This window comes from Prosopis cineraria, unplaced genomic scaffold (assembly GCF_029017545.1).
Source record: "Prosopis cineraria cultivar Desert tree isolate PC_DT_omini unplaced genomic scaffold, ASM2901754v1 PC6, whole genome shotgun sequence".
Lineage (NCBI taxonomy): Eukaryota > Viridiplantae > Streptophyta > Magnoliopsida > Fabales > Fabaceae > Prosopis > Prosopis cineraria.
In genome coordinates this window covers 15,568,013-15,587,819 of record NW_026555337.1, presented here as the reverse complement: position 1 = coordinate 15,587,819, position 19,807 = coordinate 15,568,013, and the positions used below count along the sequence as shown (strand labels likewise).

Genomic DNA, 19,807 nt, shown 5'->3' with positions numbered 1-19,807 from the left:
TCACCACTCACAATCCATAACCCTAACGATTGAGCTAATAAAAGCTATGACCAACTCTCACTATTATCTTGAATCCCTACTTGGTGAAGTTACAACATAAATCAACTCTTACAACCCTAAAAACTATAAATTTTGGTTATGCCTTCCCCCAATCTCAAGCTCCTATAATCACATCACACAAAACCACTTGCCCTAAGCTCAAGGAACTTAGATCAAGCTATTAGAATCACATGCAAGCCTTTACGTGTGGATCTCTAGCTTTTTCAATTTATATCAAAACTTCTCACTCTCAATTCTTATGAAATCAAGATGACAAGATAGAAGGAAGAGGGAAGAGGCTTACCAAAGTGCTTGATAGTACAAACCAATCTCCAAGGCTATACCTAGTCTTGCCCTAGTAGAGACCTTTCTCTTCTTCCTTGTGCTCCTCCAAAAATTAAAGTTTTCTTCTAATTTTTTTCCTAAACCATGACTTATTAACCTAATTTAAGTGCCATGCAATGCGGCATATAATGCAAATGCCACTGTGTATAGCACAATGAGAAAATTATCACTTATCTCATTCTATCGAATCCAACTCTAACCCTAGTCCATCCTTAAAGTTGTCCAATAGTTCAAAACATTAATTAACAATTCAAAAAAATAATTAATTTAATTAATTTACTAATTATTGTTAATTAGTAATTAAGTTTCAAATTAGAAAACTTTGAATGTTATACTTGATTATGAGATAAGTTAATCAAGTTTGCATTTATGACATGATATTGGATAACATGAGCATATTGCATGATCATGGATGGGTGGAAATTAACCCAATTAAGTGAAGGCAATATAGAAAGGTATAACCTCTATCAAGATTTGGACATGGTGGTTGGCATATTTGATTAAAGTGTGTTTATATCCATTGTCCCTTGGGAATGGCATATGTAAGCATGCCATTCAGGATCACCAATTTCCTAGGGGGATGGTAGGAGTCAAGTGTAATGACATCTCTCATTAACCACACTTAAACTTGATTAATAAAACCAACCCTTAAGAATAAGGATCAGCCGTGGCTAAAACTAATTAAATCAAAGTCCTTAAAACTATTTTAGAAGATTGGGATTCCAAAATTATTTGAAAATAGATTACAAAACAACAACCATTGAAAATGCATAAAATCATAGTAGAAGATATCATGGAAATGTGGAAATTGAAAGATCATATAAAATTGAGTCAACAAAGGATTATGAACCAACATGGGTTATGACTTCTTAGTAGAGTTTTATTACTTAAATGTACTACTTTAAGGAATCACTTGAATATTTATAAATACCTCTCACTATCACTCATTTTGGGAAACTCATTACCTTTGTCTTTAAGTGAGCCAAAGATAAAGTCAAATTATCACATTGTAAAAAATCATTTTTGTCTTGACTTGAGTCTTGGTAGTGCAAACCATACTCAAAGGTCTTTATTGTATGATGAAAGAAATTCACCATTAACCCAACTCACACCCGAAGACTAAAATAAGTGGGGGTGAATTAAGTCTAAAGGAGAGTAGTGCTCACACTTTGAAGATATCATGCACAGTTTCTTCTTCGTCTCTACATCTTTTATTTTTCAAAGAGCCATTTCTACCATCATATGCATTATGATATTTTAGTTGTAAATTCATGACAAGCAATTATAACTATATATAGATATATATAATGAGAGGAGAATGATATTTTTATGGACTACACTTACAATCGATCCTCACGAATTTATAATTAGAAAGTTGCATTTACAATTGAAATTATGTTGTTTTCAATATACCAAGTATATAAAATTGGGGCAATATAGTCTTTTCACAGTCCTATCAAATTATATAGCCAAGTTTCAAGAGACTTGGCTTTATGTGTTTATGAATTCGAGGGACTTGGCTATAATTAAGTTTCTTATTCAAGACTTGCACATAACTCCTTCATAATAAATTTGATGAGAAACATTTTAAGGAAAAATTTGAGAATTCAAATTCGAATAGCAAAATATTGAAAATATAGAAATAAATAAAAAATAATAGTAGAATAAAAGAGTCTTGAAGCCCAATACAAACAGCAACTGTTGGGACTTGTAGATAATAAACTATAGAAAGCAACTACGTTATTCATGACATGATGGAGTTTGTTACTCATTTTCATAGCAAGAAAATCCGATTGGTTGAATCATTAAACAGTTAAACTATTATTTTGACCAGTTTAATAAAATGACTATTTTTTACTACTTTGATATGATTTGATTACAGCTTTGATGATTAACTCTTAAACTAGTGCCTTGATCAGTTTAATGACCAATCCGATTTTTAATACCTTGCTTATTTTAAATTTATTTTACCAATCATTCTCAACAAGTCACCCAGTTTGTTACTACAAGTATTGTCGATCGTTTCATAACAAACAAGCATGGAACTTGATGAAATGGTTACGAAACTGAAGATTCCATCAAGTAAAATAATGAAAAGATAACAAAGACGTTGAAAAGGCAAAACCAAAAACGAGAAAAACCACACACAAGAACACACAACGCATTGGTTCTATGGGCTTCGCTTCATCATTTTCTGCAACAAACCACTCAAAACAGTTTCAGAAACCACAATATATATACACACACACCATGTTTGGTTTCTTTGAAAATCAACAGAGAGAAATAAGAAATGGGTACGTGGAATAATAATAAAGTTGTGAGTGGTTTGATGATTATTGTTGTTGTGGTTGTGAATCTGATGATGGTGAGCTTGGAAGTGAAGGCACAGACACACAGAGTTCCTGCTTTGTTTGTGTTTGGAGATTCATTGGTGGACGTTGGAAACAATAACTTGTTGAACACTTTGGCAAAGTCTAATTACTTTCCTTATGGAATTGATTTCAGAGGTGGTCCTACTGGTAGATTCTCCAATGGCTTCAACATTGCTGACTTCATTGGTAATTATTTTTATTAATCAAACTTTGCGATTATGTTATACATATATGTTGAGTCAGATCCTTATAATTTTCTGTGATTATTTTTATATATTATATTAGTTTAAAGTCTATCATATCTCTTTTATATTTATAATTGAGATTTTAGGAGAAATTATTTATCAGTTAAATTAATATTTTTAATTTATAAAAGGCTTTATATATATATATATATATATATATCTAATCTCTCCATCTAAAAAGAGAAAATTATAGTAATTTTTATTTTCTATAATAAAATTTCTCGCCATTACTCATGCGATTTTTGTCCTACAGTAAAAGATTTCCCTTGTTAAATTTTTTGTATTATCTTTTATTATTTTCTTTAATTTTTCTATAAATTCCAATTATTTTATCCTTTTTTATTTTGCTTATCATTTTCACACTTTCTAACAAAAAATATGTGTGTGTATTATTGTATGCATTGATTATTAATTTTCTTTTTGGAAAACGAAGTTTTTCTTGATGATTTTTATTGTTAATCCATTTGGTGATACATGTTATTAAGTCAATTTAATTAAAAAGTCATATTACTATTTGCTTTCTTTCTTTTGCTTTTTTCCTCCTTTACTCAGTTCTACTTTTTCTGAAATCTATCATTAATTAGATCATTAATTTGAGAAAAATATATTTTTGATGCATTTGAAAGTAAACAAACGATCATGCTTTGTTATCAGTTCTTAAGAAAGTTATTACCAGATTTAAAATAAAATTACAACTCTAACCAACCTTCTATTTTTAAAAAAAAGTTATCAATATCCTCCAAGATATGTATATCTTCCTTAGGCCTATGTATATTTAAAAAAAAATCTTACACGTTTTAAGTTTTTTTTTTTTTTCCTCTCTGATACATTTCAATAGAGTAAACGTTAGAAAAATAAAAACAACACTTAAAAATATTTTAAATTTAAAAAAAAAAAGTGGGAATATGTTCGCAGGAAACCTGTTAGGTGTCCCTCAAGCAGCAGCATTTGCAAACCCCACAACAAGGGGACCCACAATACTTAATGGAGTCAATTATGCTTCTGGGGCTGCTGGCATCCTTCAAGAAACTGGCCGTCACTATGTACTGTACACTTCACTCTCCTCATTATATGCTTTGAACTTTTCATTAATACTTTCATGAATAATAAAATTTTTAATCCATCAAGTTATTTTAGTTAGTAATTTAATTTTTTAAAATTAATTTTTATCAAATTCATTATTTATATTTATCTTAATTTTTAATTTAGTTTTTATTATTTAAAAAGAATGTAACACTGTCAAAATCTATTGATATGAATAGTAAAATAATGATGATGGTAAACATGTAAATTAATAAAAATATAATTATTTAAATAAAAAAACAGACCCGTGAATTGAAAAAAAAAAATAAAAGAACAAAATACAACATAATGGATTACCTTAGTAAAATTAAATTGACTTAAAAGCTAATTTGTTTTCATGTAACTATATATATACATATCAAGTTATTATCATATTTTACACATTAGATTTATTTAAGAGTCCATTTATGTTTGAAAATTTAAAAAAAATATAAAAAACCAAAGCAATATTTGAGATAAATCTAAAAGATTAAAAGTTTCATTATCCTATAATTTTATTATTCAGGAAAATTTAATTTAATTAATCACCATGTTTTAGCCCAAAATGTTATATTTTACTTTGTGCAACACTTGATTAAATTTGTACATTTTTTATACAATCATCTGATTTCTTACTATCTTAAAGATAAAAACGTAGATCACATGCATTGCATGATAAAAGCCATACAATTCAAAACTTGTACTTCCTTTGTTTCAAAATAGTTGTTTTGTTATTTAAGGATATGTACGCAAGATGCATGTTAAAAAATCCATTAAATAAGCGAAATTATGGATAGTTACAATTACAATAATATTTGACTAAAATGCCATTATAGTAAAATATTAAAAATATTTTATCTTGCCCAAAAATATAAAAAAATATCGTTCCCCTTTATAAGTTCCACCCACAAAATACTTGATATTTGCTTAAAATTTTAAAATAAAATTAAAACTCTAAATTTAGGTTTTTTTTTTATATTTAAAAATTCATTGATCCATTTAAACTCTATTTTGCATGTTAATAGAATCGAAATTAAAAGGAACATTAATTAGTTGTACAATATTATGAGCAGGGCGACAGGTTTAGCTTGAACCAGCAAGTGTTGAACTTTGAGAACACATTGAATCAATTGAGAACAATGATGAATGGAACAGCATTGAGCCAATACTTAGCCAAATCAATAGCAATTTGGTGTTTGGAAGCAATGATTACATCAACAACTATCTCTTGCCTACACTATACAATTCCAGTTACCTTTACAATCCCCAACAGTTTGGCAATCTTCTCCTCAATAGCTATGCTCGTCAAATCCAGGTAATATTTTTTTTTTTTTTTTGGGAAGAACATCATTAAAGAACCGCTGAAAAAATTTAATATCTAACAAAAACTTTTAAGTAAACATCAATAATTAAAAGTGAAATTGTTTTCACAAGTATCCAATTTGTCCAAACCCTTCATTGATATTCTCCCTTCTTTTTTTCTCAGTAGCTGTTTTTGCATTCATATTCTAGTCACATTTTCCATTTCAAAATATCTTTCAAGCCAATATTTGTATTTGGTGCTAATTCAGATTCAAATTTTATCAAACCCCAAATAAAAAAATAGCCCCTTCAGCGTGATTTTATCATGTTTTAGTTGAAGAGCTTGATATCAAATACGCTTGAAAAAACACCCAAGTATTAAAAAAACATGAGTCAATCTAGACAGACGTACCTATATTGAAACACAGCCACACACACACAAGTATAGGTTTGAACCTATGACCTCCCTCACAAAGAGGGAGGATTTTATGCCACTGGATCCATAGGATTTGGCATTAAAACCCATGATCTGTTCCGTCTAGATTATCAGTTGTCCTTATCGATAATGAAGTTCGACCCCCATATCAGTTAGAAGTAGTGAAGTACGTGTATGAGTGCAGACAGGTAGCTTCACCATTTAGGTACTACTTTTGTTAGGTAATTTTTATAGTTGGTTTAGTCAGAAAACCAATATATATATATATATATATATCAACAATTGATTTTGTGCAGTGATGTAGATATCAAATACATTTGGCAATATACCTAGACATTAAGGATTTATTAGGAGCTGCATTATTGAATATGGAACTGTTGGGATTTGCAGGCACTATACAGTTTAGGGCTAAGGAAGTTCTTCCTAGCAGGAGTAGGACCACTGGGATGCATTCCAAACCAACGAGCAAGTGCCCCACCAGGAAGGTGTGCAGATGGCGTGAACCAGATGCTTGGGACCTTCAATGAAGGCCTGAGAGCAATGGTTGACCAGCTCAACAAGAACCATCCTGATGCCATGTTTGTCTATGGCAATACTTATGCTGTTTTTGGTGATATCCTCAATAACCCTGCCGCCTACTGTAAGATTTCTAATCTCATCTTAAACAACTTGTGTCTATATTAATTTAGATCCTCTTGAATCTTACACATGTGAAGTGTCTCTATAATCTATCAGAGATAGAGAGTATGTACAAGACTCACTGCCTCATTTTCTTTCTTATTCTCACTTCAGATTCAGAGACAATCAACAGATTTTTCTTTCAAATTTAAAAGTTACGACTTTTGTTTGTGTGTATCCTTTGAAGTTTGTAAATGATTTTGATCTTACTGGCACAAGAAACACATGCATACCTATGAAACAGAAAGAGACCATAATAACTTATAGGATTATGGTGCAAAAATAACTAAAAACTTTAAGGATCGGAAAATGTTGGGTATTTTATAAAATTAATGGTTACCCATACACCATTGTTGTCTTAAGGATATCAAAAGCTTTTGGAGAAAAAATTTATGAGTATTTTTGCACTTTGACCCTAGTTTATAAGGTTCCCTTTCTACTGTCTCTCCCACGCACATTTTAAAAGTGCTTCAAAGACTTCTGTTTATGTAGTCTAAAGTGCCCATATGATCCTTAAACAACCTGCCTGCATATTGATTTTGATTTTCTAAGGTATGAAATCTGTGAAGGGCCAATCAAATAGAGACTGCGGTAAGTAAAATTTAAAACTCCCTCTTTTCTGTCTCTTTATTTTAGATGTACTTCACATGCTCCATTTCGTATGTCACATCCAAAGTGTATATATAAATCCCATTTTAAACATGGACCTGGCTTCTCTCAATGCATTAGAGAGAAGCCTCCTCTGCCTCTCCTTTGAGGCAAGGCTAATCTAAATCAAATTTCTGACTGTCCAAATTTAATATTTTTATTTTTTATTTTTTATTTATATTTTTAAAATAAAAAATATATGAAAATTGTAAAAAAAATTAATAAATATATTTATCAATCTAGACAGTCTAGATTTAATATATTCTATTTTTTATTTTTTTTTATATTTTTAAAATAAAAAATATATGAAAATTGTAAAAAAATTAATAAATATATTTATTAATCTAACAGTCCCGATTTAATATAGATGGTCCAAATTTAATATTAATTTTTTAATAAATTTACTGCTCTATTCAGAATATATTTACAATGTTCAAAATATATCTAAAAAAGTCAATTTAATTTTTTGTATTAAATTTGAATCATCTATATTAATTCTGAACTGTCATATGTTTATTAAATTTTTTTTACAATTTTTATATATTTTTTATTTTAAAAATATAAATAAAAATAAAAAAAATTAAATCTATCTAAAAGTCCAAATTTTCCTCTGCCTCAAAGGCTTTCTCTGAAAGGAGAGAAGCCGAGTCCTTTAAACATCTTGTTAATTTAAATTCTAAGTGTGAAATCCCTCATCTCTCGAGCAGAGTGACAAATATGTAGGAATATTAGACTCACTTAAAATTTTACCCCTTCTCTCTCCCTCCCTCTCACTCACTCTTGAGAGACACTCCGCAAACTTCAACCATTAGGATCTAAATTTTTGAGATTGTGGGGGTGTGTGTCCTCTTCTCACATAAAAGGATATGATAAATTAATTTGACCACAATGGTACTATGGCGATGTTGTGCAGCATTCAGTGTGATTGATAGAGGCTGCTGTGGAATGGGAAGGAACCAAGGGCAAATAACATGTCTTCCATTTCAAGTTCCATGTCCAAACAGAAGCCAATATGTGTTTCTGGGATGCCTTCCATCCAACACAATCTGCAGCATATGTCTTCTCTTGGAGAGCTGTTAATGGCCCACCTTCTGATTCTTATCCCATTAATATTCAGCAGATGGCTCTTCTTTAGCTATCTGCACACTCTGGCCAAAATGTACCAAAACTATCTGTACTAGCAAGCTCTATTTCCCTGGCAGAATAAAGTAATAATATAGATCGTATTTCTCTATCACTCATTTCAGTTTCTATATATATATATACACACACACATATAAGCATCTAAATAATAAAGTTAGAATTTTAGAACCTGCACGTTATATGTGCACCGGGCAAAATACAAGAGTCTACAATCATTTCACCAAATAATCACTAGCATCTTGATTTTCACAATCATAAAATATTGATAAATTAGTTAGGGTCTGATGTGCTTCACACAAGATAATATTGGACCCATCAGACTTGTATCAAAATTAACTAGACTATGAGCGCCATGTTTTATATGAAATTTGATGTGAACTAGATTATTATGATTATGAATAATGCGACTTCATTCATACTTGTATATATTAATATATCACATTACCCAAACACGTCGAGTATCAAATGCTAAAGATTGATTGCAAAGAATCCAAAAGATAGATGACCTGGAAAATTCCGCTTGCTACTACGGAAGCTTGTGGAGGCCACTTTCAAATGACCATAAACAAAACGGCTTCCTATTACTACCATCCCAATATATATGATCCCCTTCCAATTAATAGACGAAGACTGCATACAAAAGAAGATATAAATGGCAGTCACAAACCATTGGAACTTACATGGCAGAACCAACTGATTATGATGCATCTTCATGATAAAGGTAAAGCCCTAGCCCAAAGCGTGCACAAGCTCGACGAAAAGCCATAGCTTCTGCTTTCTGTAAAGGATCTCCATAACTTGTGTCATCCAATTCAGCAGTACCAGTTGACTCTCTATAAATCTACAGAACAAGGGGGCATTACGGATGAAAAAACAATAATGTGAAGAAGAAAAGTTCAACATAAATTATAGCAGCATAATGCCTAGTGCCTCAATAACTGGAGCATATTTTTCCTTCAGTGACTACACAGAAAGATTAAATAAGAATGAGTTTCAAACATGGATGTGTAAATACATGAATTTCAAAAGCAAAGATGCAAAAAATAATGCACACTCAACTTAAACAGGTTTGATGTTTACAAGTAGAAAGTATAAAGAACGAACCATGCTGTCCTTGCGTGACATTGTCTAAGTGTTTAAGTAGGACGACTAAATCATTATTTTTATAAATACCCAGCCCTGTGAAGCTCGGTATATGCATACTTGCATAGCACTCATGTTTAGCCAATGTTGCAGGCATATGACCTCACCTACTACTTTTGATTAACATTTTCAATATAAGAAATTATCAATATTAGACATCTTGTTTTTGTATATTGATTAAAATGCTCAAATCTTGTCACCAAAAAAACTGCTCAAATCAAACCCAATAGTCAAGATATAAAAAGATGAGGGAAAAAAATTATCAATATCCAATAACAGAGTACTTCATGTACAGGTTCAGTAGACTCCCATCAATGAATACGCTCGATGTATAAGAGAATTGATGTAACTATTTAATGGCTCCACTATCTTAAGTTATTCCTTTAACAGCTAAATTGTCATGGCCATCTACATTCTTGCCATTGTGAAATGCTCTTTCCAATCTCCATTGACTCTTTAGCTGTACGCACGTTATTTATACCACCTATAGATAATAGAGAAACTGGGCTCGACTTGAATAGTCATCTAAAATAGGAAACCTGCTTCATGTTTCTACTTTCAATTGCAATCCTGAGTATTTTAAAAGAATGACGCATGAAGAAGGCATTCCCATATGCATTTGATTTGAAAGATATACACATTTTGTTACTAAAACCATCGTACATCTAGGTTTTAAGGGTTAAACCAAGGAGTAAAAGTGCAATGTGATAACTTATATGGTACAAGAAGAACACAAATAGTAGAAAATAGTTAATCAAGCTGACTAATGTAGCAAGTTTTAAGGAAGGACAGCCTTCAGTTATATGTTAGCTTGTGTGCATGTGTTCAAAGAAGAGCCATTCAAACAATGAGATACACGTCACGAAGGATTTATTGTTTGCCCATATGCTATAGACCCAACTTCTAAGTCCAAGACACTTTCTATATGTGTGGAAATTCATGTTTCTACTTTATATACGAGGAAGAAACTCTTCAATTTATAATTAAGCATTAAAAAGAAAAAATTTGAGAAGATATAGTAAATGTTTTCCTACCAATCAAGAAAGTTTTGCTTCTTTTAATATTTTATTTGTAGAACAATTAGCATGCAAAACACGAATTTTGATGATCAAATTTTTCTTTCAGTTACAAAAGGAGAATTTGAGTTTTCGACCACTACACTAACCCTACCGAACCCATACCACTGGAGCTAGCCTCAAGCTCAAGTGGCTAGTGATGAAATTATTTTTTAAAGACAGAAATATCACGTATAATAAAAAAATAATAGCAATTCACAGCATGAAATCAAACAAAAATTTGAAAATACATGTTGGGGAACAAATTAAAAAAAAAAAAAAAAAGTATGATGCCAGTATCAAAAGTGAAACAGAAAATTGAGTTACGTAACTTGAAGGCAAAAGAATTGATACCTCTGCATCAGTGCCATAAAGGGTCACGCGATAAACTACCGAGACAGTCTTGCCATCAGCACCGTAGCTGATATTTCGAACTTCACCAGACCACTCTATGAGAAATTATAATATTATAGATTTCATTGTGATAGACATTTCAACAAATCAGATATCCAAAAATAAAATCATCATTTAAAGTACGATAAGACTATCTGCTTACCAGCAGCATGTAAGTTCATAATACGGTTGACGACATGCCTGTACAAGAAATAACACAGCAATAGGAAAATAAGGTAAACTAACGAGGGCGGGGTTTAATCTACTACATTAACAAGACCCAACAGGACGATAGCAGATGACTACTTCACACTATTATTAGAACAAAATAAAAGATGATAAACAACGATACCCACATACCAAGACACAGGATACCAAAATTTGAATGAATATACTTTTATATTATTTTCATTTTTCCTGGGATCTAGACAAGGAGAATACTGGAAGTTTAAAAACAAAAAATGGGAATACCAGGGAATGTATTTAATAGGGAACCCATCTTTCTCAACGCGAGTTTTGATTAATGAATCAGGGACTTTCTTGTTCAGCTCCTTAAGTATTTCAGAGAGGGGCCTGCTGATTCCAGAGGTAGGAACGACGTCACCGTTATCGTCGCGGAGTCTTTCACTCTCTGTTGCAGAAGCAGAAGTAAAAGAAGATGATTTGGGATAAAAGCGCCAATAGCTTAGAGGAAGGACCGGTTTCGACTTGGAAGACGAAACAGAAGAAGCAGACGTTGATGATGAGAGCGCTCGAGCAAGAGATTTCAATCTGAGAGAAGAAAACGCCATTTTCTTTTGGGTTCACTCTGAAAACTGGACCAGGCGCACTAATTTGGGGGTTCGAAGGGTTTTGTCTTCCTAAGGCTTTTTAAATTCCACTTTGGTCCTTTTGCACTCCCCGCCATTTCTATCGTGAATGGATTTAATCAATTAAATTAACGGCGCATTTATTTAAAATTAAAAAAAGTTAAATAGTTTAGATATTTTATATAAAAAAATTATTTGTAAAAATTTTATAATAAGCAGACATTATTTTATATTTAATTAAAATGATAAAAAAGTGATTATTAATTAGTTATTTTTAAATTTTATAATATCTTAAATGATTTATTATTATATTATTTTAAAATATTATATTATATTATTATATAAATGATTTATTATATGTTATTTTAAAATTTTGTGATATCTTCATATATCCTGCTTCTTTAACACATTCTTTTTCATCTACTACATTAAATTATTTTTAAAAATTACTTAAAATAGCTTCTTAAAATAATCAGAGATGTTTTTTCATATTTTGATTTTTTTCAAAAGTTTAAACAAATATAATAAAAATTCACAAAATAATTTTTTTTCAAAAATAAGTTATTTTTCATAAAATAAGCTAAAACAAACTGGCCCTAAATTAAATAACTATGACTTCAACCTTTAAAAAATTATTATAAAATATAGTATTTTTAACTAATTCTTATTTTAGAAAATATTTAATTTAATATTATTAAAAATTATCTACTCTTTTTATACCTACCTTAATTTAATTTAATATAGTAACTTAATCATAAATAAATTAAGATAATTGAACTAATTGAGCAGTAAATGGTTTGGCAAGAAAAGAGGTTCTTAGTACATAATTAAACTTTATGAAGCTTGCATATATGAATTGGTTTTTGAGTAAAGCTATCTTGAGCCTTTGACATGCTCTAAAAAATTCAGCTTAGACATGAGGATTGAGCTATGGCATTGGACAAGGACTATATCCTCTTGTTATGAACTTATGATGCCTCTTGGTACTATATCCTCGATCAAAATTGTGACTTCAACCTAACAGAATACATTAAGGAAATCCCCATTAGTATATAGGTTTAGAGACAACAGATTGGGATTTTGCCAAAGGTATGGTATGGACTACATGAGATAAGATGATGAAATGTGGATATGAGGAATGTATAGAGGCAACATTCAAAACATTAGCCATTAGCTCTATCCCACTTCCTAAAGTGAAGATCTTATAAAGAAGAAGAGATGAGGAAATTAAGACAAAGAATAGAAGTAAATTGTTAAATGTCTCCCTCGGGATATCTAGTGTTGGACTTTGAGTTGATTTTAGATCAGGAAAAATGTTGTATGATGAAAAAGTAAGCTCCCTGTCTATCTCTAATTATTAGAACGCTTGTCACCTGGTTGCTCTTAATGCTAGAAGAGCAAAAGGTGCCAGCAGTAAATAACAATGTTGATTGTTGAAGAGGAACCTTATTTAAAACCATAGGGAGGGAGACTAGTTATGGGAGAACAAGTATAACTACACCCTCTAGGGTCTATGAGATGAAATGAATGACATATCAAATGCAATTTCATTTGAATCTATTTTAGAAGAAATGCCTAACAATGAGCTAGTAGTAGTGAAAGGAGTCAGTAAAGGAGAAGAATTCAATAAAGTCAACCATCTAGATCTCCCAACAAAGAAGAAATTATAGAGAGATAGATAAAGTAATAGTACAGTACCCCCTACCCAAAATAATATCCTGTGATTTAGAAAATAATGTAAAGTGAGTTTGAGAATGCTACATGATATTACCAAGTTGTTATTAAATATTGATCTTGACTCTCAAGCATGTGTCAATAAACATTGATATGTTATGTGTAACATTCTAGATTTAATTCTTGAATTAAGTAAACTAATCAAGGATAATTAGATGAAATTGAGTATTAATTTGTGTGAGGGTAGTTAGAAACAATGGGTTATTGGATTTGGGTCTAGAAGGCAATTGGGCCATCTAGACTCAAATTTAGGAGAGAAGAAATTTGGCCCACTACACGCTTTGCCATGGCATAATGCATTTACGCTGTGGCGTAATGTTGAAAATTAAATTTTTAAAAAAGATGAAAAAATGATTGAACAAAAAGAGAGAAACAAGAAATAAAGAGAGGGCGATAAAGAGAGTATTTGCTTTGTTAAAGCATCAAATTTTGCTCCTTTTTTTTAGACATTTTAAAAGTAAGATTTGAGATTGGGAGATGATGATTTTCAGAATTAGGACTATGGGTCTAAACCTATCAACCAAATGGAATTAATGGGGGTTGTTTAATCTTTCTATACCTAGATGTAAAGTTTTTATAAGTTTGCAAGTTTGGGTCTAGTGTTTTCAATGTACCTTAGACACTTTGATGATGAAGTGGATATTATTTAAGCTAATGAGAGCTAAATGGAGTTAATGATATTTAACAAACTCATTAGATGTGAGATAGTGCTTGTAATTGGAAAGTTTGGTTGTTAAAGTGAGTTTAAAAGATAGAAGCGGTGTTTTTGGGTAATATTAGTAATGAATATGCTATAAATTGTAGATTAAACTAGTGGTGCTCCATTTGAGCTCAACTCTAGCTCAAAAGCAAATGGTATTAAGAGTAACCTTTGAGTACTTAAAGATTTGAAATAATTAGGAGAAATCTATTTCATGCTATTATGTGTTTGAATAATTGTAGGTTTTTGTGAACTTGAATTTATGTTTTATTATACACACACACATATGTGTATATAACTCTATGAATGTGTATATTGACTTCATTTAGAAAAAAAGGTAAGCAAGGTCTTTTAAATTATTATAAATATGAAATATAGAAACAATGCTTTTAAACTCTTTGAGTTAGTAAAATTTGATGAATATGAGTATAATAAAAATGACATTGCGATATGCTATGTGATTTAGCATGTGGTGTTTTGCATGATCATATTGATCACAAGAGTTCCCTTATTAGAGTAATGATTTGTGTTCACGTGAATCATACTAACGTCGTGAGGCCTCAGTGTTAGGATTATATTTTACCCGTAAAACCCACCAAGCGATGGTGGTAAAAGGGCTTACCTTTTAATCTAAACTAGCAAAGTTGATAATAGGGTCTTGTGACACCCTTATGTTTAAGATGAGAGAATCCATAGTGGATCCATGGCCTGAGAATGAGTATAGGGCCTTGGCTGGGCCACCCCCATGACTGGAAAGCTTGGACTAACTCAATCATATAGGTTTAGCTCATAGTTATCTTGTAGCCCATAGATTCTCTCATCAATGATGGAGGTTTGGAGAGAACGATGATCATACATTACATTGAGTTATGTGATTAATGATGATAAAAGGTTTATAATTTCTCACTTTTCATGCTTGAGATTATTTGACTTGCATGAGCATATTTTATATTACCTTGATTATTAGTAGTTGTACTCACCCCTTGCTTAACATTTCACGGGTGCTAGCTCAGGTCCGAATAAAGGAAAGACACCGGACACTTAGGAACTCGACTTCCTACTGTATAGCCTCATATTATGATAATGCCAACTTGGATAATCATTTTGAGTACTTGCACTATTGTATGCAATTAAGGTTGATTGTTGGTATTTTATGTCCTAAATCAAATTGTATGAGTGTTAATGTTCGATCAAGGCCGAAATATTGGTGCAAGTATACTTTGAGTTACTAGTATGATTCTAAATGATGATTTTGATTAATTTTAAATGATGATTACCTTCCCTTTACTTTTTGATTAAATTGGGGTTGAGGAGTGAAAATAAGATCTGAATTGTATTTGTGTGTTGTGATATGTTACAGAAGTTGTCCTAGGTCTTTTGAGTATAGCCTAAATGGTTGTGTGAGAATCTAGCACTTGAAATGACTTTTGGAGACCCTATTTGTAAAAAATGTTTAAATTGAGTTAGTTTATGTTTGGTTGTCCAACTTTGTGATATAATATAATTTGACAATGGAAACTCCTGCGATTAAATAGTTTATAAAATAAGCTTTCTGTAGGTATCTAGATAAATCATCTCAATCAGATATTGGATGAATATTTGGGACACGTTAGAAGTTCGGCCATAAAGTTTTACCATGATAGCATGTTGCTATTATGGGTTCTGCTTTTTACATCACGGTGTAAAATATGTATGTTGCAACATAATGCTAAAATGATAAAGTATGCTTGCTATGTCATATGCTGCGGTGCATGTGCACTAGTCCTCAATGTATTATGTCAAAAATGTTGTTTTGGCTCTTTTGACCTTAAATTGATTTGTTATTGTATCTTGTATGATTTTTCATGCTTCTTATTGTTTAATCTCTAATTTTTCAATCAAGGTTTGAGCTTAAACATTTTAAATAAATGATTTTTAAAAATAATTTATTTAACCTTTCTTTCATGTTAAATTATTTGAAACAATTAGCTCCTAAATACTATGAGACTGTGTTATGTATGATATGTTTTAGTAATGTCAAAGTAGACTTTACATTATGCAATTGAGCAAGAAAAATATTATTCGACATGATCACATATGTATGGGTGGAAGTTTACTCTATAGGAGTTAGATAGATCCACATGATAATACCAACATCGTGAATGCCTTAATGCTTGATCTACTATCTTTTATTGTCATCATCCTATAGGAAATGGCATAGGTCGGGTATTGCCTTGCATCACCAACTTCTTATAGGGAATTGGTATAGGGTCGAGCACATGACACCCCTTAGATTTGGTAAAGAAGGAATCCATGATTTGAGAATGCATATGGAAGCCTTTGACCAAGTTATCTCTCACAGTTGGAGAAATTAGACTAGCTCTATTTGTACTATTAACTCATGAATTCAATCAAAGATACGGGAGATTGTAAGGGTGGTGCATTGAGAAATTATTTTATAACGTGTTTGAGTAATTTGACGTATTGTTTGTGAATATGGCTACTTTGCATAGTCATAAATGTTATCTCTTGTGTGTGACTAAATTTAGTTATTTGGTTATTGATATTTCGACCACACCCCCGCAGATTAACATTTTGTAGGAGACAATCCAAGTAAGAGTAAAAGAGAGGCTTGCGATGCTAGAAACAATTAATTTAATTGTAATGTCTTGACTTTTACTATTATAAAAATACATTTCTAAGTTGCTAATATATGTCAATTTTAGGGGAAAAAACTGATGTAAAAATAGGCAGTGGTAATTTTATAATTTCTAGAAGGTATTTTACATCTGTTTCCGACACAATTGACGTAAAAAACATTTTTCATGTCAATTATAAAAGGAACTGATATGGAAAACTTAATTTAAAAAATTTTTAATTTTCCACATCAATTTCAAAATAAATGATGTGGAATATCATGGTTTTTTTTTCAAAATTGAGATGATATCTAAATTTAAAATTTGAAGAATGCCAAATGTAACTCTTCAGTTCCATTTCACCTTGGTTGTTCAAGTCCATGATGCAACTCTCCTCTCCTCTCTTCTTCTTCCTTTCTCACTAAAACTTCCATCTTTCTCCTCCCTCTACCATCAGAGGTCCCATCAGTCACTGTTCTACAGCCATTATGCCTTCTCACCCTTTGCCATCATTATTGCCGCTTGGGTTCTATCGGCATGCATCTTCTATTTCTCCTCTATTTGAAACAAAATTGAAAGAGTAAACTTTTCTCCTTCATCTCTCTATTTCCCTTCCAATCAAAGTGCCCTTCCCTTCCTCTTCAACTCTCTCGATCATAGCTGGTGCATGGGTTGCCATGGATGGTGCATTGTTGATCATCAGTGCATGGGTCTTCTACTTATGGGCCTTCTCCTTGCCATTTCAACTTATGGGTGTAGGTATTGCTCATATTCTTCCATCTTCCTTTTTTATAAGAGAGTTTTTGCTAACTCTTCTACTATAATTCTTTATTTTCCTTAATTTTTATTACCTATTGGTATTGTGATCAGTTTATTTAATTGAATATTTATATAGTTAGGTATTTTAATAGATGAATTTATATAAAATTGCTATTGATGTTAGATTAATTATGTATTTTTGGAGGTATTAAAAATAAGGGAAACTATGCCAAAATTTAAAAATTAAACAAAATCTTATCTTAAAGTAGTCATTGCTATTAAATTGAAGTCCTTTTAATGTTTTATAGATAAATTTGAGTATTTAGATTATTGGGTTGATTTAGTTAGCATTGCGATTGATCTCGAATTAATTATATATTTTTGGGAGGTCATAAAAGTAAGGGGAAACAAACAAAATATTTTTAAAAAATACACTTATAATATTGCTTTTATAAGAAAACTGATGTGAAAATTCTACTTTATATATCTTATTTTTTTAATCGATGTGGAAAATCTACTTTCTACTATGATCCTTTTTACTTCATTTTTTTTAACTGAAAAGGTCCAAAACAACTTATTTAAAACGTCTTTTTGCAATAATGTTTATTTTGTGTAACTGAATGATATTTACAACTAAGGTTTAATTATGTCACTTGCATGTAGTTACACATCTATTGACTTGGCATTTTTGGTGCACTTTGGGCCATCATAGGAGTTTGCCCCAAAGTAACTTTCAATTGGGTCAAATACCTATGCAAGTATAATATGTATGTTTAAATTGGATTCGTACTACTTGATGATTTATGATGTTGTTTAGTAAAAATGTTATGTTTTCACACTCTTCTAAATTGTGGTCATTGAGTGGTCAAATTGTTTGTCATGATGATTTTGATATATGTAGTTGTTTAGCATGATGCTTTGAATTAACAAGTAGCATTGGTGAATTATATTAACAAGTTAAATTTGAGTTTTAATAAATCATTTTAAATGAATATATATATATATATATAAAAGTTATTGTCAACAAATTTTGCTAGTGAATTAGAAAGTAGTATTAGTTATTAACAAGTTAAATTAGGATTTTAACAAGTCACCTAGATTGAATATGTATAAGGTATTGTCAACAAGTTTCGCTAGTGAGTTAACAATTAACAATAGTAAATTAACAAGTTAAAGTTTTAACAAATCACTAGGATTGATTTTATAGAAGGTACTACCAACAAGTTTTGTTGGTGAATTAACAATTATCATTAATAAATAAAAAATAACATTTTTAACGAGTTTACTTATCCCTTGTTTAGTAGTTTGGGTGTGTTATATATTATATTTGATACTACATAATTAAAAAGCATTATTGGCTTAATGGTTATTATGCCTTGGTACACCAAGAGGTCTTAGGTTCCAACCCCTTAGCCACCTAGGGGTATTTATCTTTTGGTAGCTACTACCCACTATGGGGCTGGTGGTTGGCCATCGACAATGACATTCTGGTAAGATAGAATTTTAAAAAAAATAATTAATAAAGAGTATTATGGTCATTTCTCTTTAAAAGTTATTTTCAACTTAGTCTCTTCATCCTATAATGAATTTTCATAATTCATTACCTGATTCAAAACAGAATTAATATGTAAATTGGACCCTAAACTATAAGTCTAGGGGCAATTTAAAGCCTACACTCATAATTAGTATGTTTTGAATCTTGAACAATTAAAGTCAGTGCGTACTCACCCCTATCGTTAATTTGAAACTAATGCTTGTCACTTTCAAACATAGTAGGCCCACATCTCTCTATATGAGTCTCTAGCTTTCTCTCCTCCCCTCCCTTCTCTCTATTTGTCCACATTCTTGACCTCTTGTACCTCTCTTCTATTCTCTATGCTTCATCATTGTCTTATTCCTCAAACCTCAACAACGATCTTTTAGGCCTGCAACTTGGTGGTGGCATTCGAGCTCCTCTTCTCAACCTGCACCTTCTCAAGCTAGCTTCTTCCCTCATTTCATCTCAACGAAGAGATCATCATCATCATGTTAGTCACCACCAAAACCTCAACTTATTTTGCAATCAACAAGTCCCAAACACATCACTGCAGTACTTTAGGTTCAAGTTTGGGTTGAGAAACAACATCCTGTTCTACCATCTAAAGTTGTTTTCATGCCCTCCAACTAGTGGAGATTGATCAAAAGGATGTTTGCGGAGGAAGAGGTAGGTCTAGTCGTTGTGAAAGTTGGAGGGAGAAGAGAAAATGGAAGTAGTTGCAAAAGGGAGCGGCGGCTGATGGTGGTGATAAGGCTATTTAAGGAGAGAAGGCGATGAATGAAAGGTGGCAAC

At 31.3% G+C, this 19,807-nt stretch overlaps 2 protein-coding genes across 2 annotated transcripts; one reads left to right on the top strand and one right to left on the bottom strand.

The window, feature by feature from the left end:
• The first annotated feature begins 2,713 nt into the window (after positions 1–2,713).
• On the top strand, positions 2,714–8,262 carry LOC129312511 (GDSL esterase/lipase At1g71250-like). The gene is given in 7 exon segments (XM_054955153.1): positions 2,714–2,942; positions 3,917–4,044; positions 5,137–5,251; positions 5,254–5,378; positions 6,192–6,441; positions 8,041–8,144; positions 8,146–8,262. Coding segments are annotated over 7 exon segments (1,068 nt in total).
• Positions 8,263–8,724: 462 nt separating this feature from the next.
• On the bottom strand, positions 8,725–11,691 carry LOC129314393 (DNA repair RAD52-like protein 1, mitochondrial). Its single transcript, XM_054957834.1, has 4 exons — positions 11,333–11,691; positions 11,025–11,062; positions 10,823–10,917; positions 8,725–9,111 (listed from the first exon to the last, which is right to left on the bottom strand). Exons 1-4 carry the CDS (start codon positions 11,650–11,652, stop codon positions 8,968–8,970), a joined length of 597 nt encoding a protein of 198 aa, XP_054813809.1. The 5' UTR covers positions 11,653–11,691; the 3' UTR covers positions 8,725–8,967.
• Positions 11,692–19,807: the final 8,116 nt, after the last annotated feature.

Bases quoted from the DNA above. Each gene is read 5' to 3' on its own strand.
- LOC129314393 (XM_054957834.1), bottom strand. From the start codon at position 11,652: ATGGCGTTTTCTTCTCTCAGATTGAAATCTCTTGCTCGAGCGCTCTCA. The intron at 11,063-11,332 runs GTATTCCCATTT...TTTCTTGTACAG, and splicing joins CCTATTAAATACATTCCCTG to GCATGTCGTCAACCGTATTA. The intron at 10,918-11,024 runs GTAAGCAGATAG...AATTTCTCATAG, and splicing joins TATGAACTTACATGCTGCTG to AGTGGTCTGGTGAAGTTCGA.